Source organism: Macaca fascicularis, chromosome 2 (assembly GCF_037993035.2).
Source record: "Macaca fascicularis isolate 582-1 chromosome 2, T2T-MFA8v1.1".
NCBI lineage: Eukaryota > Metazoa > Chordata > Mammalia > Primates > Cercopithecidae > Macaca > Macaca fascicularis.
The window spans coordinates 149,340,828-149,357,715 of NC_088376.1; the positions used below are offsets into that span (position 1 = coordinate 149,340,828).

General features: G+C 48.6%; 1 protein-coding gene across 2 annotated transcripts in view; it reads left to right on the top strand.

Annotated features, from left to right (window-relative positions):
- The window catches only part of SLC6A1 (solute carrier family 6 member 1), a 45,310-nt gene that overhangs the window by 25,528 nt on the left and 2,894 nt on the right, over window positions 1–16,888 (top strand). For both annotated transcript variants that reach the window (XM_045385748.2, XM_065538997.1), the window contains exons 5-15: window positions 23–123; window positions 1,640–1,749; window positions 3,713–3,845; window positions 6,806–6,940; window positions 7,130–7,233; window positions 7,592–7,716; window positions 9,037–9,149; window positions 9,522–9,653; window positions 11,742–11,844; window positions 14,233–14,333; window positions 15,116–15,283. In XM_045385748.2, the coding sequence (XP_045241683.1) occupies window positions 23–123; window positions 1,640–1,749; window positions 3,713–3,845; window positions 6,806–6,940; window positions 7,130–7,233; window positions 7,592–7,716; window positions 9,037–9,149; window positions 9,522–9,653; window positions 11,742–11,844; window positions 14,233–14,333; window positions 15,116–15,283 (1,325 nt within the window). The remainder of the gene's footprint in view (window positions 1–22; window positions 124–1,639; window positions 1,750–3,712; window positions 3,846–6,805; window positions 6,941–7,129; window positions 7,234–7,591; window positions 7,717–9,036; window positions 9,150–9,521; window positions 9,654–11,741; window positions 11,845–14,232; window positions 14,334–15,115; window positions 15,284–16,888) is intronic.

Below are 16,888 nucleotides of genomic sequence, written 5' to 3' on the forward strand. Positions count from 1 at the left end.
TGTGTCTGTGTTCTGCTCCCAGGCGTGGGCCTTGCGGCTGCGGTGCTGTCATTCTGGCTGAATATCTACTACATCGTCATCATCTCCTGGGCCATCTACTACCTGTACAATTCCTTCACCACGGTGAGTGGTCCCTTTGGCCACCCCCTCCAGCAGGAGCCACACCCAGAGCCCACCCTCCGCCTGCTGTGGCCACCACTCTGCTGACAAGGTCATTCCTCCAGGAGTGGGGAACTTGGTTTGTCTTTTATGGGCCTTGGTCTCCCCACAACAGCCATAGCCTCACGAATTTAGCATCTCCTGTGAGCCAGACACTCCTTGTAGGCTCACATCCAATCCTCATGACACCCCTCTAAAGTGCGTATTGTTAGTCCATTTTATATGGACACAGACAGCCTGGGTTCAAATCCTGACTCTACTATATACCAGCTGTGCAACTTCAGAAAAGAGACTTAACCTCTCTGAGTCTCAGTGCCCTCATTTACAAAATGGAAATAAAATTAGAATCTGCCCTAGTTCCTCAAAAAGTTAAACATAGAATTACCATATGATCCAGCAATTCTGCTTCTGAGTAGATACCTAAAGAATGAAAAGTAGGCTCTCAAAGAGATATTTGTACACTTCTGTTCACAGCAGCACTATTTACAGTAGCCAAAAGGTGGAAGCAAGCCAAGTGTTCATTGATAAATGAATTGGTAAGCAAAATATGGTCTATACATACAATGGAATGTAATTCAGCCTTTAAAAGGAAGGAAATTCTGGCACGTGCTTCAACATGGATGAACCTTGAGGATATTATGTCAAGTGAAATAAACCAGTCACAAAAATACAATCCTGTATGATCTTGCTTATATGAGTTTCCTAGAGTAGTCAAATTTATAGACACAGAAAGTAGAATGATGGTTGCCAGGGGTTGTGAGTAGGGGGATGAGGAGCTGTTGTTTAGTGGGTGGAGTTGCAGTTTTGCGAAATGAAAAAAGTTCTGGAGCTGGATGCTGACAATGTTAGGCAACACATTTCTCACAATGTATTCCCATTGTTAAGTGACACATGACTATATTTGCAGAGGTGTGGCAGGGCTAAGGGAGCTACATTATGGGTATACTTAATGCTTCTAAACTGTACACTCACCAACAGTTAAGATGGTAAATGTTATGTATAATTTTATCACAATTAAAAAATGAAAGAAAACAAAAAGTGAAACCCACCTCATAGGGTTCTCATGAGGATTAAGGAGCAGATATGTGTAAGGAACTTAGAACTGCGCCTGGCAGAGAACAAGCTCTGTAAGTGTTTGCAGGTGTCATCGCAGTGAGAGTTAGATGGGCAAGATCTCTTGCCCAAGATCACATGGTGGGGAAGTAGCCCCGGCTGCAGCTTGGAAGGCTCTTTTCATAGTGAACGGGTTGAGGTTCAAATCTCAGCCCTGGCACTTAGTAGCTGTGTATTCTCAAGCAAGTCACTGTCCCTCTCTGATCTGTCAAATGGGGATCATAATGCTACTTACCTCCCAGAGCTGCTGGGAAAGGGAGGTGTGAGGAGGCTTGGGGACCATGAGGGTGGGCAGGGTGCACTGGGACCACTCATGCCAGCCCCTGGGAGCCCAGCGGGATGTGTCCTCATGACTGTGTCCTTGCAGACACTGCCGTGGAAACAGTGTGACAACCCCTGGAACACGGACCGCTGCTTCTCCAACTACAGCATGGTCAACACCACCAACATGACCAGCGCTGTGGTAGAGTTCTGGGAGTGAGTATGGGGCCGCCAGGGGATGGCAGGGACAGGGAATGTCAGCCAGGGGCTACGGTCATGTGTCACATGACATCTTGGTCATCAGCGGACCACATATACAATGATGGTCCCATAAGATTATAATACCATATTTTACTTTACCTTTTCTACATCTAGACATGTCTAGTACAGAAATGCATTGTGTTACAGTTGCCTACAATATTCAGTACAGTCATGTGCTGTATAGCTTTGTGGCCTAGCAGCAATAGGCCACACCATATGGTGTAGGAGTATAGCAGGCTACACCATCTAGATTTGTGTAAGTACACGCTATGATATGCACACAACAACAAAATTGCCTAACAACACATTTCTCAGAACATATCCCCGTTGTTAAGTGACACATGACTATACTTGCAGAGTTGTGGCAGGGCAAGGGCTAAGGCAGCCACAAGGGATGCCGAAAGCCTTTTCTCCCCAGAAAGAGTTGGACCATAGATGGAGCCATAAGACACACATACTCTGACCTTTGATAGCGAAATCCAGCTACCCACAAAGCCACGGTCTAGCAGGGACAATACGTTCCCCAACATCTCTGCCTCTAATCTCCTGCCAGCGCCTCCCGGTGATCGAACTCAGCTAGAAGCCAGAGGGCAGGGGACCAGATAATGTAGCCATAGTAGTCAGCATCCTGGGGCCTGGCACAGAGTGGTCAAGGGGGAGAGTGGATCAGAGAGGCAAATGGAGGGGAATAACCAGCACAGCCAATTAGAATCACATGGAGAGGTCGACCTTATCCTGATTCATCCTGAAAACCGGCCCGATCTACTTACGAACCTAGAGTCACTCGGAATAAACACGCACACACACTCCGGCCATAGTGAAGGCCATGCTGATTGTATCTTCAGGGGAGTACCTTGTAGAGATGTGTGTTGGGGGACACTGATATGACACAGTGAGGTGCTGGGGCCCAAATCTCTCTGGCATGAAGGAAGCATCCATGCTGGATAGCTCTGAAGGATCCAGGAGCAGTCTAGAAGGTCCCAGAGTACCTTGGATAAGCTCCCAGGAGGAACTGTTCTCAGGCAGTGTCAGAATCAGTGTTGCCTGATCTCTTTATGGTGCAATGTCCGTGGTTACACTGTTTCCTTACAAATAAAAATCAAATTCTGCTCCGGTGGGTTCTGCTTTCTGGCAGCTCCCACATGCCGCTCTTAGGCACGTTCGAAGTTTTCATTCAACCATTTATTCGGTAAACACTTCTTGAGCTCCTACTGTGTACCAACTGATGACAGGCACAGACGTGCAGACAGGCAATGGCACCACCAGGTGGCCAATGCAGAGAGGACGGAAGCACAGGCGGCTGGGCTGCAGGGACCTCAGGGAGGCCCCTCGACCAGCCCAGGTGGGGAGTGGCATCTAGAGGAGAAAACTGCAGGGCAGGCAGGTGCTGGAGAGGAACAGTGTGAAGGCTGGGAGGCAGATGAGGTCAGGCTAGGCACCGGCAAGCAGGCTGCAGTGAGTGCTGAGAGGAGAGAGAGATGCAAGGGCCTTGAAAGGCTGGCCAGGGAGTTTGGGCTTCATTCTGAGAACAAGCGGGTGCTATTCATTGCAGTAAGCAGAGGAGTGACATGATCAGACTTGCAATTTAGAAGGCTCTCTGGGGCTGGAGAGGGGACAGAGGAACACTGAAGGCAGCGTCCCACTAGGAGGCCACTGGGCCATCCAGATGAGCAGTAGTGGTGGCTGACTAAGGCCCTGGGAGGTCCTGTTCTCTTTGATCTCTTGACCAAACAGCACTTTCTACCGATCAGTATAGTGGGCCTCGCAGTCCCCAGCTACCTCTTGAATCACGGTGATGACGGTGTCAGCACAGTTCCAGGGCGGGGATATCGTCTGTGGCCATGCCCTGGGCACCCCTTGATCACTCCAGCTCCCACCAGCTCTGTGTGACTTTCTCCTCCCTCCACTGTTTGACTAGGCGCAACATGCATCAGATGACAGACGGGCTGGATAAGCCAGGTCAGATCCGCTGGCCACTGGCTATCACGCTGGCCATCGCCTGGATCCTTGTGTATTTTTGTATCTGGAAGGGTGTCGGCTGGACTGGAAAGGTAAGGGATGTATGTGCACAGTGGGGACAGGAGGGCACTGGATAGAGGAAGCTCTGCCCGCAACTCCCAGGAGTCCCATCTAACCCTGAGTTAAGCAGGTCCCTTCATCACTCGGTGTGTCAGTTTCTTTTACTGTAAAATGGGAATAATAACATTACCTTACCTTCTAGGGTGGTTATGAGGATGAAAGGAAATAGTGCAGCACAGTGGGAAGCTCACAGCGAGTCCCATGGGATTCCACTGGGCCCAACAGAGTCAACTCAAAACAGAGGACAAATGTTGCTCCTGGACTGTTGAACAAACTTTCCCAGAGCATCTGCTCTGCACCAAGCCTTGTGCTAGGCGCAGAAGCTCCAGAGATGACAGCTTCACATCCTGACCCTTGAGGAACAACAGAGATGAATAGGTTAATGGTTGAAGACTCAGGCTCTGTGTTAAGCAGTGCATGATTTCAGATCCCAACTTCACCATTTACTAGCTGTGAGCTCAGGCAAGTCATTTTGCCTCACAGATAAGTATAATCATGAGCCCCGTTTTACAGAGAAGGAAACTGAGTTCCTTCTCGGCTTATGATTATACTTATCTGTTGGTTTATTATGATAATCAGATGAGATGGTGATTTTGTCAAGCACTCAGCACCTAGCAAGGGGGGTTGTTATTGCTCTTGTTTTTATTATCAGCAAGTGCAGAGCAAACGCCAAGCTGGGATGTCCAGCCCAGGGACACCCGGGAGGTGGAAAACTGGCCTTACTCCACCTCTTTTCCCTTTCAAGCCCTACCCCAGGAGCTTGGGGACAGAATATAGCAGAGCCTCTCACTGGCCTTGACCTGAAGGGAACCCAGAGGGCAAGTGTGTTGTCTCAGATCTTACGGCAAGTCAAGGGCAGAGAAGAGATTTGTACTGAATAAGCCGGGAGGCGGGAAGGTCAGAACTACCCAAGAAGTGGATGCAAGGTTCTAGAAGCAGTAGCAGAAACGAACCAAGCAGAACTTTAACAAATTCCACACTTCGCAGAGCTGATGAAAAGCGGCCCTAGTTCCATCTGGTGGGAACTTCTGGACCCACTGGGTTCTCAAATCCAAGGCTGGTGCAAAAATCTCTCTGATCCATTCCTAGGACTAAGGATGCCAGAGGAGGGCACAAGTGTGTCCCAGTCTAACTTTCAGGGCAGAAAAGTATAGGGCTTATGGGCTTTGGAAGGGTTTGAATCTCAGTCCCTGAGCTTCTAGCTGTGTGCACTTGAGCAAGCCATTCACCTCTCTGAGCCTCAGTCTCCTCATCTGTTCAATGGTCACAACAACAGTACCTTACAGGGTTGTCACAAAGACCAAGGGAGATGAGTAGAATGCTTAGCATATGCCTTACACATAGTATTAATTATAATCATTTTGGAGTGGTAATTAGAGTTCCTGCTACATTAAGAGACTGGCCACTTCTTGGGGACAGAGAGTAGGGCCCCCTCACTGCATATATTGAGGATGTCAACCAATCCATCCACAAGCATTTATTGAATACCTACTATGTGCCTGGCTTCACGCTGAACACAGAAGGCAGGGGAAGTACGAGACCGAGGCGACATATAATAAGCCTGCAGTATGTCCTCATGTGACTGACCTTTCTGAGCAGTGGGTGTGACTGTGCCTGTTTCCAGACAAGAGAAAGTGAAGCTAAGAGAAAATACGACATTGGCCCTAAGTTACACAACTCGTGGGTGACACAGATGCGTTTGAATTCCCTTTTCCTAGCTCCAAGTACAATGGGTTTTCTCTTGGATTGTGGCTGCCTTCCTTAATCCTGCAGAATCTCAGGGTCAAGTCATGGAGGTGAAGCTAAGCTGGTGAATTGTCCATGCTGACCGGGAAACAGGCTCACATTAGACTCTCAGATACAAAGGTCATCGAACTTGAACATTGCTCTTCCACACTAGTGAGCAAAGAAATGCAATTTTAGACAATGATGATCAATTTGACAAAAAATAATTGTTTAAATGATGATACCCAGTGCTCGTCTTGTGACAGGAAGACACTCTCTGTAATACCAGGTGAAGTTCCATTTCTTGAAGGCAACAAGGTAACAAGGTAATATGGATCAAAAGCCTGTGATGAATTTATTCCTTTTAACTCAGTAACTCCATCTCTAGAAATTTTTCCCAAGAGTGGTATAATAATTTTGTAGCTGAAGATACAGGGGTATTTAATGTGGTATTATTTAGAGTCACATAAAATTGGAGGTAACCTAAACGCGTAACAGTGGGGAAACTTAAAAAGAGAATGGTAGGACCTTCTGAGGGACTGTTTTGTGTAATTAAAATGTCAAATTGTTCATGAGGCAATAAAACAATGTTTAGTAAACAAAATGAGAAACAAACCTGTATGTATTGTGTTTTGTTTTTTAATTCTAAACATGTTACATGGAAAGGCAAGTACCTAATTTGAACCTCATTTTGTAAGAAAATGTAATTACATCTGCAAACGAGAGTTTCAGAAGAGCATTAAAGTAGGAACATCCATGCATTTATGTGTTTGCCAGACAATTATTGAGTGTCTACTATATACGGTGGACTGTTCTAGGTATGGGGATGTGAACAATGCAAGCCTTGCTCCCCCACATAACTTACATTCTAGGTGCTGGTGAAGGGAACTTTCATTTTATGTGTGTGTGTGCATATGTAATTTAAAAGTTTTCCTGTCACCACATGCATTACTTGGATAATTTAGAAGTCAAAAAATAGGACAAAACAGGGGAAGGGAAAAACCAAATGTGAGCTGGTTGGCTCAGACTCCAAGGAGGAGCTTCAGAAAAGTGGCCAAGGAGAGCAAGGATCTGGGAAGGCTTCCTGGAGGTGGAAGAACTGGAATCAAGCCCAGAGCCACAACAGATATGGATGTAGGGGAAATGGGGGAGGAGGAAGCAAGGGTGTACAGGAGGAGGCGTCACCTGTCACCCACTTTCCTCCCAGGTGGTCTACTTCTCAGCCACATACCCCTACATCATGCTGATCATCCTGTTCTTCCGTGGAGTGACGCTGCCCGGAGCCAAGGAGGGCATCCTCTTCTACATCACACCCAACTTCCGCAAGCTGTCCGACTCTGAGGTGAGTGCTCCTCCCGGCCTGGATTCTGAGCCACCACTTAGCAGCTTTGAGACAAGCTTTTACATCTTTCTGACCCTCACTGTAGACCGGGTTTGTTGCCAGGGAGAGCCGGTGGGCATACGGAAAAGGCCCTGGTGAGCCATGGCTATGGTAATTACTATTGACGGTCTTTGATAATTCTGCCTACAGGTGTGGCTGGATGCGGCGACCCAGATATTCTTCTCATACGGGCTGGGCCTGGGGTCCCTGATCGCTCTTGGGAGCTACAACTCTTTCCACAACAACGTCTACAGGTTGGAGAGGACAGCTGTGGGAGCCCCTTCATTCCTGGCCGAGCCCCTCGAGTCCGCACCCCACACTCATGTGTTAGGGCCCTCTTTGGCCACTTTGCACTCTCAGCTTAACCTCTCCCTGAGCCAGTCCTTTGTGTCACTCCTTCTGGAGACACAGACTTTCCTGTTGTCCCCTTTTCCTGACCCCGATCCTCTGGCTCTGCCCTCCCCTAGCTTGCTCTTAGGGCCTGTGCTTCTGGGGCCCAAAGTGTAGCCCCGTTCCCAGCTCCCTCCTCCGGGCCACCCCTTCATAACCACAGCCAGCAGCTACACTGTCTGCCAGTCCCACCCTCCTGACCCCACTCCTCCCTCTCTCCAGGGACTCCATCATCGTCTGCTGCATCAATTCATGCACCAGCATGTTCGCAGGATTCGTCATCTTCTCCATTGTGGGCTTCATGGCCCATGTCACCAAGAGGTCCATTGCTGACGTGGCGGCCTCAGGTCAGTACAACATTGTGTGGGGCCGGGCTCCTGGTGTGGGGGCACTAACCACGCTGGCCTTTGCCATCATCACCATTAACACCACCACTGTGGCTCACTGGCCTTGAGTACTCCCTATGTGCCAGGCAATGCACTGAGCATTTTACATGGACTGTACCCGTGATTCTTCTCAACACTTTGCGATACATGCTACTGTTAGCCCATTTCATAGATGAGAAACTGAGACTCACCTCCTAAGGGCATGGAGCTGGAAAGTGGCAGATCTGGAGTTGGAGCCCAGGTCTGGCTGACTCCCAAGCCTGGGCTTAGTCTCTTGGCTATACTGGCACATCCAGCACAAACCTGGACATTTTGGGGAGAGGATCCACTCTTGCCTTGGGGGTATAAACTTTGGCTCAATTCAGATATGTTCATCACCATACTACAAAGACCCCCAAATCCATGCTTTTGTCTCAGCTCCAAAGATGTTCTCACCAAGTGGGCCATGCCAAGTCTGCTCACCACACAGTCATCAGTGCCACAGAGCCCAAGGAAAACCCCAGACAGCCCTTCTCTGCACAGCCAGGCAAGCAGCCAATGGGAGGAACTCGCTGTGTGCAGGGCAGAGGCCCCTGAGGCTCATGGAGGCCACACAACTGGTCCCTTGAAGAAGTGGGCTGGTCCCGTGAAAGGAGCATTCTCTGCTCCGGTTCTAATCTCCCCTTCAAGGGCAACCGCCATCTCATTTCTCTGCAACTCCCCAGCCATTCCACCACCCCCATCCAGAGCCAGACCCAGGGAGGTTACAATCTCTTTCCTTCTCATTCCAAGATTTCCTGATCTCTTAGACACCTGCACCAAATACTCAAACGCAACACATGCCAAACAAGGCTCCAAAGCCTTCTCCTCCGCTATACTCCCCATCACAGAAGGGTCTCACCATCCAGTGCCCAGGGTGGAGAACTCAGCATCATCCTGTACTCTTCCCTCACCCTCACCCTGCAAGCCAGCCCATACCAGGATCTGCCCCTCCGCCCCCCACATCTCTATCTGGTTGCCTCTCTGCACCTGCACTATCCCCACCACTGGCCAGGCCATGCTGTCCCCATTCCAGATGATGGCCACAGCTCCTCACTGGTCCTCTTGTCTCTGGGCACAATTACTGTGGCCCCTCATCCCCCACCCTCTTTCTGCATCTGGAAAAAGGGACTGAAAACACTCACTTGAAAGGTTACTCTGAAGATGAAATGAAATAAGGCTTAGAAAATGGGCAATGCGCTGGAAAGGCTGTAGGTGCTGAGTACTTTTTATTTTTCTTGTCTTTTGCCCTTCTCTGTTCAGGCCCTGGGCTGGCGTTCCTGGCATACCCAGAGGCGGTGACCCAGCTGCCTATCTCCCCACTCTGGGCCATCCTCTTCTTCTCTATGCTGCTGATGCTGGGCATTGACAGCCAGGTGAGGGCGCCCTCTGCAACCCAGGAGCTTCTCCACCCCCAGACTCCTCAGTCCCTGAGTAAGCAGGGAGAGGAAGCCACTCTTAGGCTGCCAAGAAGATGACCAGAAATTCCAGGTCCCTAGAATGTTCCACTGCATGAAACTTTAGGGAACAGCTCAGCCACCTTCTCCATTTTCCAGAAGGGGAAACTGATGCTCAGAGGGAAGGGACTCTCCTGAGGTCACAAAGTGAGTCATAGGCAGAATCAGGCTGAACCCTGGGCTCTGCTGGCTCAGTGCTTCTAGGCCTCCCGTCCTTCCTTAGAAGGTCAGGCTTTGGGTGGATTGGGGCTGGGACTGCTGTAGGTGGCTGACCTCTGTTCCCACCTGAAGTTCTGCACTGTGGAGGGCTTCATCACAGCCCTGGTGGATGAGTACCCCAGGCTCCTCCGCAACCGCAGAGAGCTCTTCATTGCTGCCGTCTGCATCATCTCCTACCTGATCGGCCTCTCTAACATCACTCAGGTAAGCTCAGTAAGCACCTGGCACTCCCCCAGCACTGCCCAGGGCCACACCCAGGGACTCCTTTCCCCTCCTCTGTTGTATCCCACCTTTCCTGCCTTCATTGAGCATCATCTCTGTGCCAAGCTCTGGACACATAACAGTGAGTCAGATGGGGTCCCTGCCCTCCAGGGGCTCCCAGGCTGGTGGGAAACACAAACATTGAGCTAGGACATACAGGACAGAGCTAGAGAATGAAGCACCTAACCGGACTGGGGGCACCAGGGACTGCTTCCTGGAGAAGAGGATGTAGGAATTGAGCTTTGAAAGGCCCACAGAAGGCCGGGCGTGGTGGCTCATGCCTGTAATCCCAACACTTTGGGAGGCCGAGGCGGGCGGATCACCTGAGGTCAGGAGTTTGAGACCAGCTTGGCCAATGTGGTGAAAACCCATCTCTACTAAAAATAAATAAATAAATAAATAAATAAATAAATAAATAAATAAATAATACAAAAATTAGTCAGGCTTTGGGGCAGGTGCTTGTAACCCCAGCTACTCAGGAGGCTGAGGTAGGAGAATCACTTGAACCCGGGAGGCAGAGGTTGCAGTGAGCTGAGATCACACCATTGCACTCCAGCCTGGGCAACAAGAGCGAAAAACTCTGTCTCACAATAAAAGAAAGAAAGAAGAAAGAAAAGAAAGAGAGAAAAGAGAGAGAGAGAAAGCAAGCAAGCAAGAAAGAAAAAGAAAGACAGAAAGAAAGAAAGACAGAAAGAAAAGAAAGAAAGAAAGAAAAAAGAAAAGAAAGAAAAAATAAGAAAGAAAGAAAAAGAAAGAAGGAAAGAAAAGAAAGAAAGAAAGAAAGAAAGAAAGAAAGAAAAGAAAGAGAGAAAGAAAGAGAGAAAGAAGAAAGAAAAAGAGAGAAAGAAAGAAAAGGAAGAAACAAGAAAGGTCCACAGAAATTAGCCAGAAAGTCAAATTGGAGATGGACCTTTGAAGTTGACACTGCCCAAAGCTTTCTTTCGTTCCCATTTTTCTTTTGTATTGACATGAATGAGAAATGCTCGCATAGCTGGTGAATTGTACAATAAATATAAATGACTCTAGCAACATGAGTTTAGCGCTGTGGGTCTGATTTTTATAATCCACAAATCACCCCCCAGATCCAAATGTAGTTCTGCTCCAGAGTTAGTATTCATTCATCCCTTCATTCATAGTTGTCGAACACCTGCTATGGGCCTGGCATGACCCTGGAAATTCGGCAATTAATGTGACAGATACTACCGTGTCTGCCGTCTTGGAGCTTACGTTTTGGTGGATAAGACTGACAGACAAATTAGATGATTTCGGAGAGTGTCAAGTGCCCTGGAGAAGAGGATAGCAGAATAGACAATGACCAGTGGGACAGGAGGGGCGCTCCCTCAGACAAGGTAGTCAAGGGAGGTCTCTCTTTCCAAGAAAGCGACAGTTGGGCTGAGACTTAAATGATAAGAAAGAGCCAACCAGACGAAGATCTGGGGAAAGAGAGCAGAGTAGGTGCAAAAGCCCTGAGGCATTTGAGGGACGGGGCAGGTGGCGGGGGAAGCCAGTGTGGCGGAGGCAGAGGGAGTGAGGCAATGGGTGGGAGACGAAGAACCAGCCCATGCGGACCTTGCAGGCCAAGACATTTGGATTGGATGGGATGGGATGGGATGGGATGAGATTGGATGGCATAGGATTGGATTAGATCTCTCTCTCTCTGCTTATTTATGTGTTATATTATTGTCTCCTTTAAGTCATGAAAGGTTTTAAGCAGGGGAGAGACATGACTGATTTACACTGTAAAAAGATGGCGCTGGTGACCAACTCCTCTTTCTGCCCTCCAACCTTACCAGAAATTGGCATTTTCCTCTACCACCTGGACATTTCCTTCCCAATCCCCAGACTGTCAATGTCCACAACCTCTCATGGTCACAAAGCCCTCAGTGCTTCATCTAATCTACCCTGAAGACTTCTTGCTGCAGTGCAGCCTAATCCCAGCCCCATCAGCCTCCAGAGTCCATGTCATCTGTGAACTGGATGCAGTGGGCACCGGGGGCAATGCACCTGTTCTCACCTCTTTTCCTCTTGCAGGGGGGCATTTACGTCTTCAAACTCTTTGATTACTACTCTGCCAGTGGCATGAGCCTGCTGTTCCTCGTGTTCTTTGAATGTGTCTCTATTTCCTGGTTTTATGGTGAGTATCAGCCCCTCCTCCCTTATTCATTCACTCATTTATCTGTTCATTCCTTTCTTCAGTCATCATTCAACAAGTGCAATTTGAACCCCAGGTCTTCTCCCTACATTTATGTATTTATTTATTCTTCATATTACAATTAAATTAGGTTAGTCCCGGAGTCCCCCATGTTTAGAAGATATAAGAGCAGTTAAATGAATTCATTTAAAATAGGTGCCAACATTTCTTCATAAATTTTGGAATAAAAAGGGTTTTTGGAGATTTTATCCAGAAAAGGGAAACCAAAACTATTTTTTAAAGTTTTAAAGTTATATATTTAACAAAAACTAAGCTGTAATTAAAAGTATGCACTATCTTAAAACAAATAACAAAAGAAACATTGATTTTATTTATTTTGTGGCCTAAGTTTCTTGAGCCAACTGCATGACAGTAAAAAATGAAGACATCCTTTCCTGCACCTTTGATCGTCCCATCAGAGCAAATGTTTAAAGAAACATGATATTTTGTGTCCCCTTTGCAATATCTACCACCTCATCCCTCTTGTCATTGTCCCTTCTTTTTTATGTTTGTTCTATATGTATAAATTTAAGGGATATGGGTGCAATTTTGTTACCTGGATATCTTGTGTAGTAGTGAAGTCTGAGCTTTTAGTGTACCCATCACCACATAATGTACATTATTTTTATTTTTATTTTTATTTATTTTATTTTATTTATTTTTTTGACAGAGTCTTGCTCTGTCACCAGAATGGAGTGCAGTGACGCAAACTCAGCTCACTGCAACCTCCGCCTGCCTGGTTCAAGCAATTCCTCTACCTCAGCCTCCCCAAGTATCTGGGACTACAGGCCCCCACCACCATGCCCAGCTAATTTTTTGTATTTTTAGTAGAGATGGGGTTTCACTGTGTTAGCCAGGATGGTCTCGATCTCCTGACCTCATGATCTGCCCACCTCGGCCTCCCAAAGTGCCGGGATTGCAGGCATGAGCCACCACACCCACCTGTACATTCTACCCACTAAGTAATTTCTCATCATCTACCCTAGCTCCCATTCTCCCACCCTTCTGAGTCTCCAGTGTCTATTATTCCACCTGTACCCAGTGTTTAGCTCCCACCTTTAAGTGAGAACATGCAGTATTTGACATTCTGTTTCTGAGTTGTTTTGCTTAAGATGTTGGCCTCCAGTTCCACCCACGTTGCTGCAAAAGGCATGACTTCATTCTATTTTATGGCTGAATAGTATTCCATTGTGTATGTATACCATACTTCCTTTATCCAGCCATCCACTGATGGACACTTAGGTTGATTCCATGTCTTTGCTATTATGAATAAACACGAGTACAGTTATCTTTTTGATATAATAATTTCTTTTCCTTTGGGTAGATAGACAGTAGTGGGATTGCTAGATCAAATGGTCGTTCTATTTCTGGTTCTTTGAGAAATCTCTGTACTGGTTTACATAGAGGTTGCACTAATTTACACTCCCAAGAACACCTTCTCTGTCTAACTGTTCTAATATGGTCAGATCCTCACTGGTCAGTGACTCTGCTTGTAATTTGAGCAGTGCCCAAAGCCACTCTGGTGAACTTCAAGATACCAGTTTGGGGTTTGGGGTTTTTCTTTTTCATGAGATTTGCAGTTCTTCTTTGCAATTGATTGCCAATTTCTTTTTCTTTTATTTATTTTATTTTATTTTATTTTATTTTTGAGATGAAGTCTCGCTCTTGTCTCCCAGGCTGGAGTGTAATGGCACAATCTTGGCTCACTGCAACCTCCGCCTCCCAGGTTCAAGCGATTCTCCTGCCTCAGCCTCCTGAGTAGCTGGGATTACAGGCGCCTGCCACCACACCTGGCTAATTTTTGTATTTTTTAGTAGAGACGGAGTTTCACCATGTTGGCCAGGCTGGTCTCAAACTCCTGACTTCAGGTGATCCTCCCGCCTCGGCCTCCCAAAGTGCTGGGATTACAGGCGTGAACCACCGCGTCCAGCAGACTGCCAGTTTCTTACAGCATCTGACCATCAGGGAAAAACAGCCCCTGCCCAGGAAAGCCTTTGAAGGAATGGCTGGGATAGATGTTGAGTGGGGGGGACATTGAGAGTGGCAAGGGTTGGGGGGGATCATCTTGTCAGTCTCCTTTTGTTGGTAGATATCTTCACGTTAAAGTGACTTGCTCACCTACACAACCCACTTGCTGTGAGAATTGGGCTATTGAAAAATACCTGGTAACAAGGACCCCCAGAGCATTACCCCCATGGTACAGACAAGGAAACTGAGACTCAGAGAGGTTAGGTGACTTGCCCATGGTCACACTGTGAGAAGGTGGTAGAACCAGGCTTTGACTCTGAAGCACCCACAGCTCATCCATCCCTTCTGCTCCCAATGTCACAGGTGTCAACCGATTCTATGACAATATCCAAGAGATGGTTGGATCCAGGCCCTGCATCTGGTGGAAACTCTGCTGGTCTTTCTTCACACCAATCATTGTGGCGGTAAGAACAAGGCCTGAGTAGCCCTATCAGGGCTAGACCAAGCCCTGGGAGGACTCAGGTCCAGGGAGAAACCTCTAGAGGCAGAGGCAGGTGGAAGAGGCCCCCAGAAACCCTGTTCCTTAATAATACTTCTCTCTACCATTTGTTGGGCATCTATTCTGCACCCTGTACGGTACAAGACACATTATATCATCCTCCACAAACCTCAGAAAAGAGGTATTATTGTCCCACTTTACCGCTGCAGGATCTGGGGCTCACCTAACCAGTATCACCCAGCTAGTCAGCGCTGGGATTCGAACCAAGGCCAAGCTCTTGGCACTTGGAGACTCTCCTTCTCAGGGTCCCTCATCCCCACAAGCAGGAGCTGAAGCAGGGGCAGGCCTGGAAGGGGCCACCCGAGGTTCTTGAGGTGGGGGCAGAGCCACTGCATATGTTGTGTACCACGTAAGGGGACCCCGCCAACCGCACACTGGGAGCTGATACCTCACCCTTGCTCTGCTTTTGAAGCCGGGGAACTTGGAGGAAGGGATTCCCTTTTCTAATTAGTCTCCCTAGAGGGGTTGCCTTTTCCTGCTGATCTTCCCTGAGAGGGTGTCTTTTTCTATTATGCACAAAGGCACCTTAAGTGCTAGCAGTGGCGCTGAGTGCAGGACTCCTAAGACCTTGGGCCTCTGTAAGGGTCAGCCTTGCGGTAAGGGTGGAGGGCAGTCAGCCTGCTGGCTTCAGGGTGGTCCATCCTGGGTGACTGACTCCTCCCCTCCCCTCCCCTACCCCGTTTCCAGGGCGTGTTCATTTTCAGTGCTGTGCAGATGACGCCTCTCACCATGGGAAACTATGTTTTCCCCAAGTGGGGCCAGGGCGTGGGCTGGCTGATGGCTCTGTCTTCCATGGTCCTCATCCCCGGGTACATGGCCTACATGTTCCTCACCTTAAAGGGCTCCCTGAAGCAGGTAAGCCCTTCCCCACCCTTCAAATTGCCAGAGCCCTTCTCCCACTGTGCCAGGCACAGCCCCACCCCTTGTGGAGCTCACAGTCCAGCTGGGGAGACAGACAAGTCAATAGCCAATGACAGTAGAGTATTAGAGACACTGAGATTAGGGAAAGCCAAGGGGGTTGGAGCAAATAGCCCTCCCTTAGCCCTACCTGGGTTAAGGAGGATTAAAGAAGGCTTCCCAGAAGAGGAGATAACAAAGGAGAGGCCTGGGGATAAACCAAACTTAAAAGTAGAAGCAGAAAGAATGTTCCTAGAAGAGGGAGGGGAGGAGAGGTTGGAAAGCATGTGCTAAGGTCCAGGGGTATAAACTGCATTGGGTGAAATGAAGGGAGATCAGTGTGGCTGGAGGGTAAAGTGGAAAGGGGTGTGAGGAGAGGGCATGACAAGAGATGAGGCTGGGACGTAAGCAGGTCCAGCCAGATCATGTAGGGCTTTGAAAACCAGGACAAGAACTTTGGACTTTATCCTGGCGGCAATGGGATGTCATGAAGGGCTTGGAACAGATGGAGGGTGGGATCACATTTGCTCAGGGCTCACTCTAGATCTCATTTGTAGGATTGATATAGAGAACATGTGGTCTTACCCGCAAGGAAAGACAAAGCACAAAAGACCTGCTGCCCGCAGCAGGGGCCTCACCATCACGTAGGGTTCTCTGACCATGCCTGCACTTTGTTAAACTGCACTGAATTCTTGAGGGAAGCAAAGAAGTGCTGGAGGTGCCACACAAAGAGACATTGATGAGGTGTGTGCAGGCTGAAAAGATGCCACTGGGAGAAGTGGAGAGTCAGAGCGTGAGGGCCGCCCCAGAAGGCCCTGGATAAGTGGCTGTCCACTGTAGTTCCCTGGGAAATGCACCTGCCGGACCCAGGGGAAGCCCTCTCAGGTCCGAGGCACGGGGAAGCTGGGCTGCAGGTTATGTGCCGCCGTGGAGTTACTGGGTCATCCTCCTCCAACCTCAGATGAAGAAACTGAGGAACCACAGGGGTTGAGTAAGCAGGTTCCCAGTTCGGGAAGCTGTGAGCAGAGCCAGGGCTTTCAGCCCTTTCTTCCCAATGCAGTTCCAAAGCTTTCCTTTTCCATGATCCACTGAAGAGCCTCAAATAGCAGCTGGGTCTTAGCGTGGCAAGAGGTTAAGGGGATGCCCTTGCAGAAAAGAGCACAGCTTGTGCAAAGGCCCAGCAGTAGGAAGGGCCAAGACATACCTGAGGCCAGGGTGTGAGCTGACAGGGCAGGATGGCGAAGGCAGTGGGGGATCCGTCCACTCAGCATACATGGATGGAACCCTGATGATGTGCCAGACACTACTGTCAGTGTGGGGGACACAGCCATGAACAAGATAAGCAGTAACTGCAGCCACCTGGAGCTCCCATTCTGGTAGAGGAAGATAAGCAACTAACAAAATAAAAGCATGTGAGGTGGGGAGGAGCACTATAGAGAAAAATCAAGTAGGTAGGGGGTTTAGGGAGTGCCGGGGGAGGCCTCACTGAGAAGGCGAAACATTTGAGCCAAGACCTAGGGAGGCAGAGAGCGAGCTGCCGCTGTCTGAGAGGAAGGCTGTGCC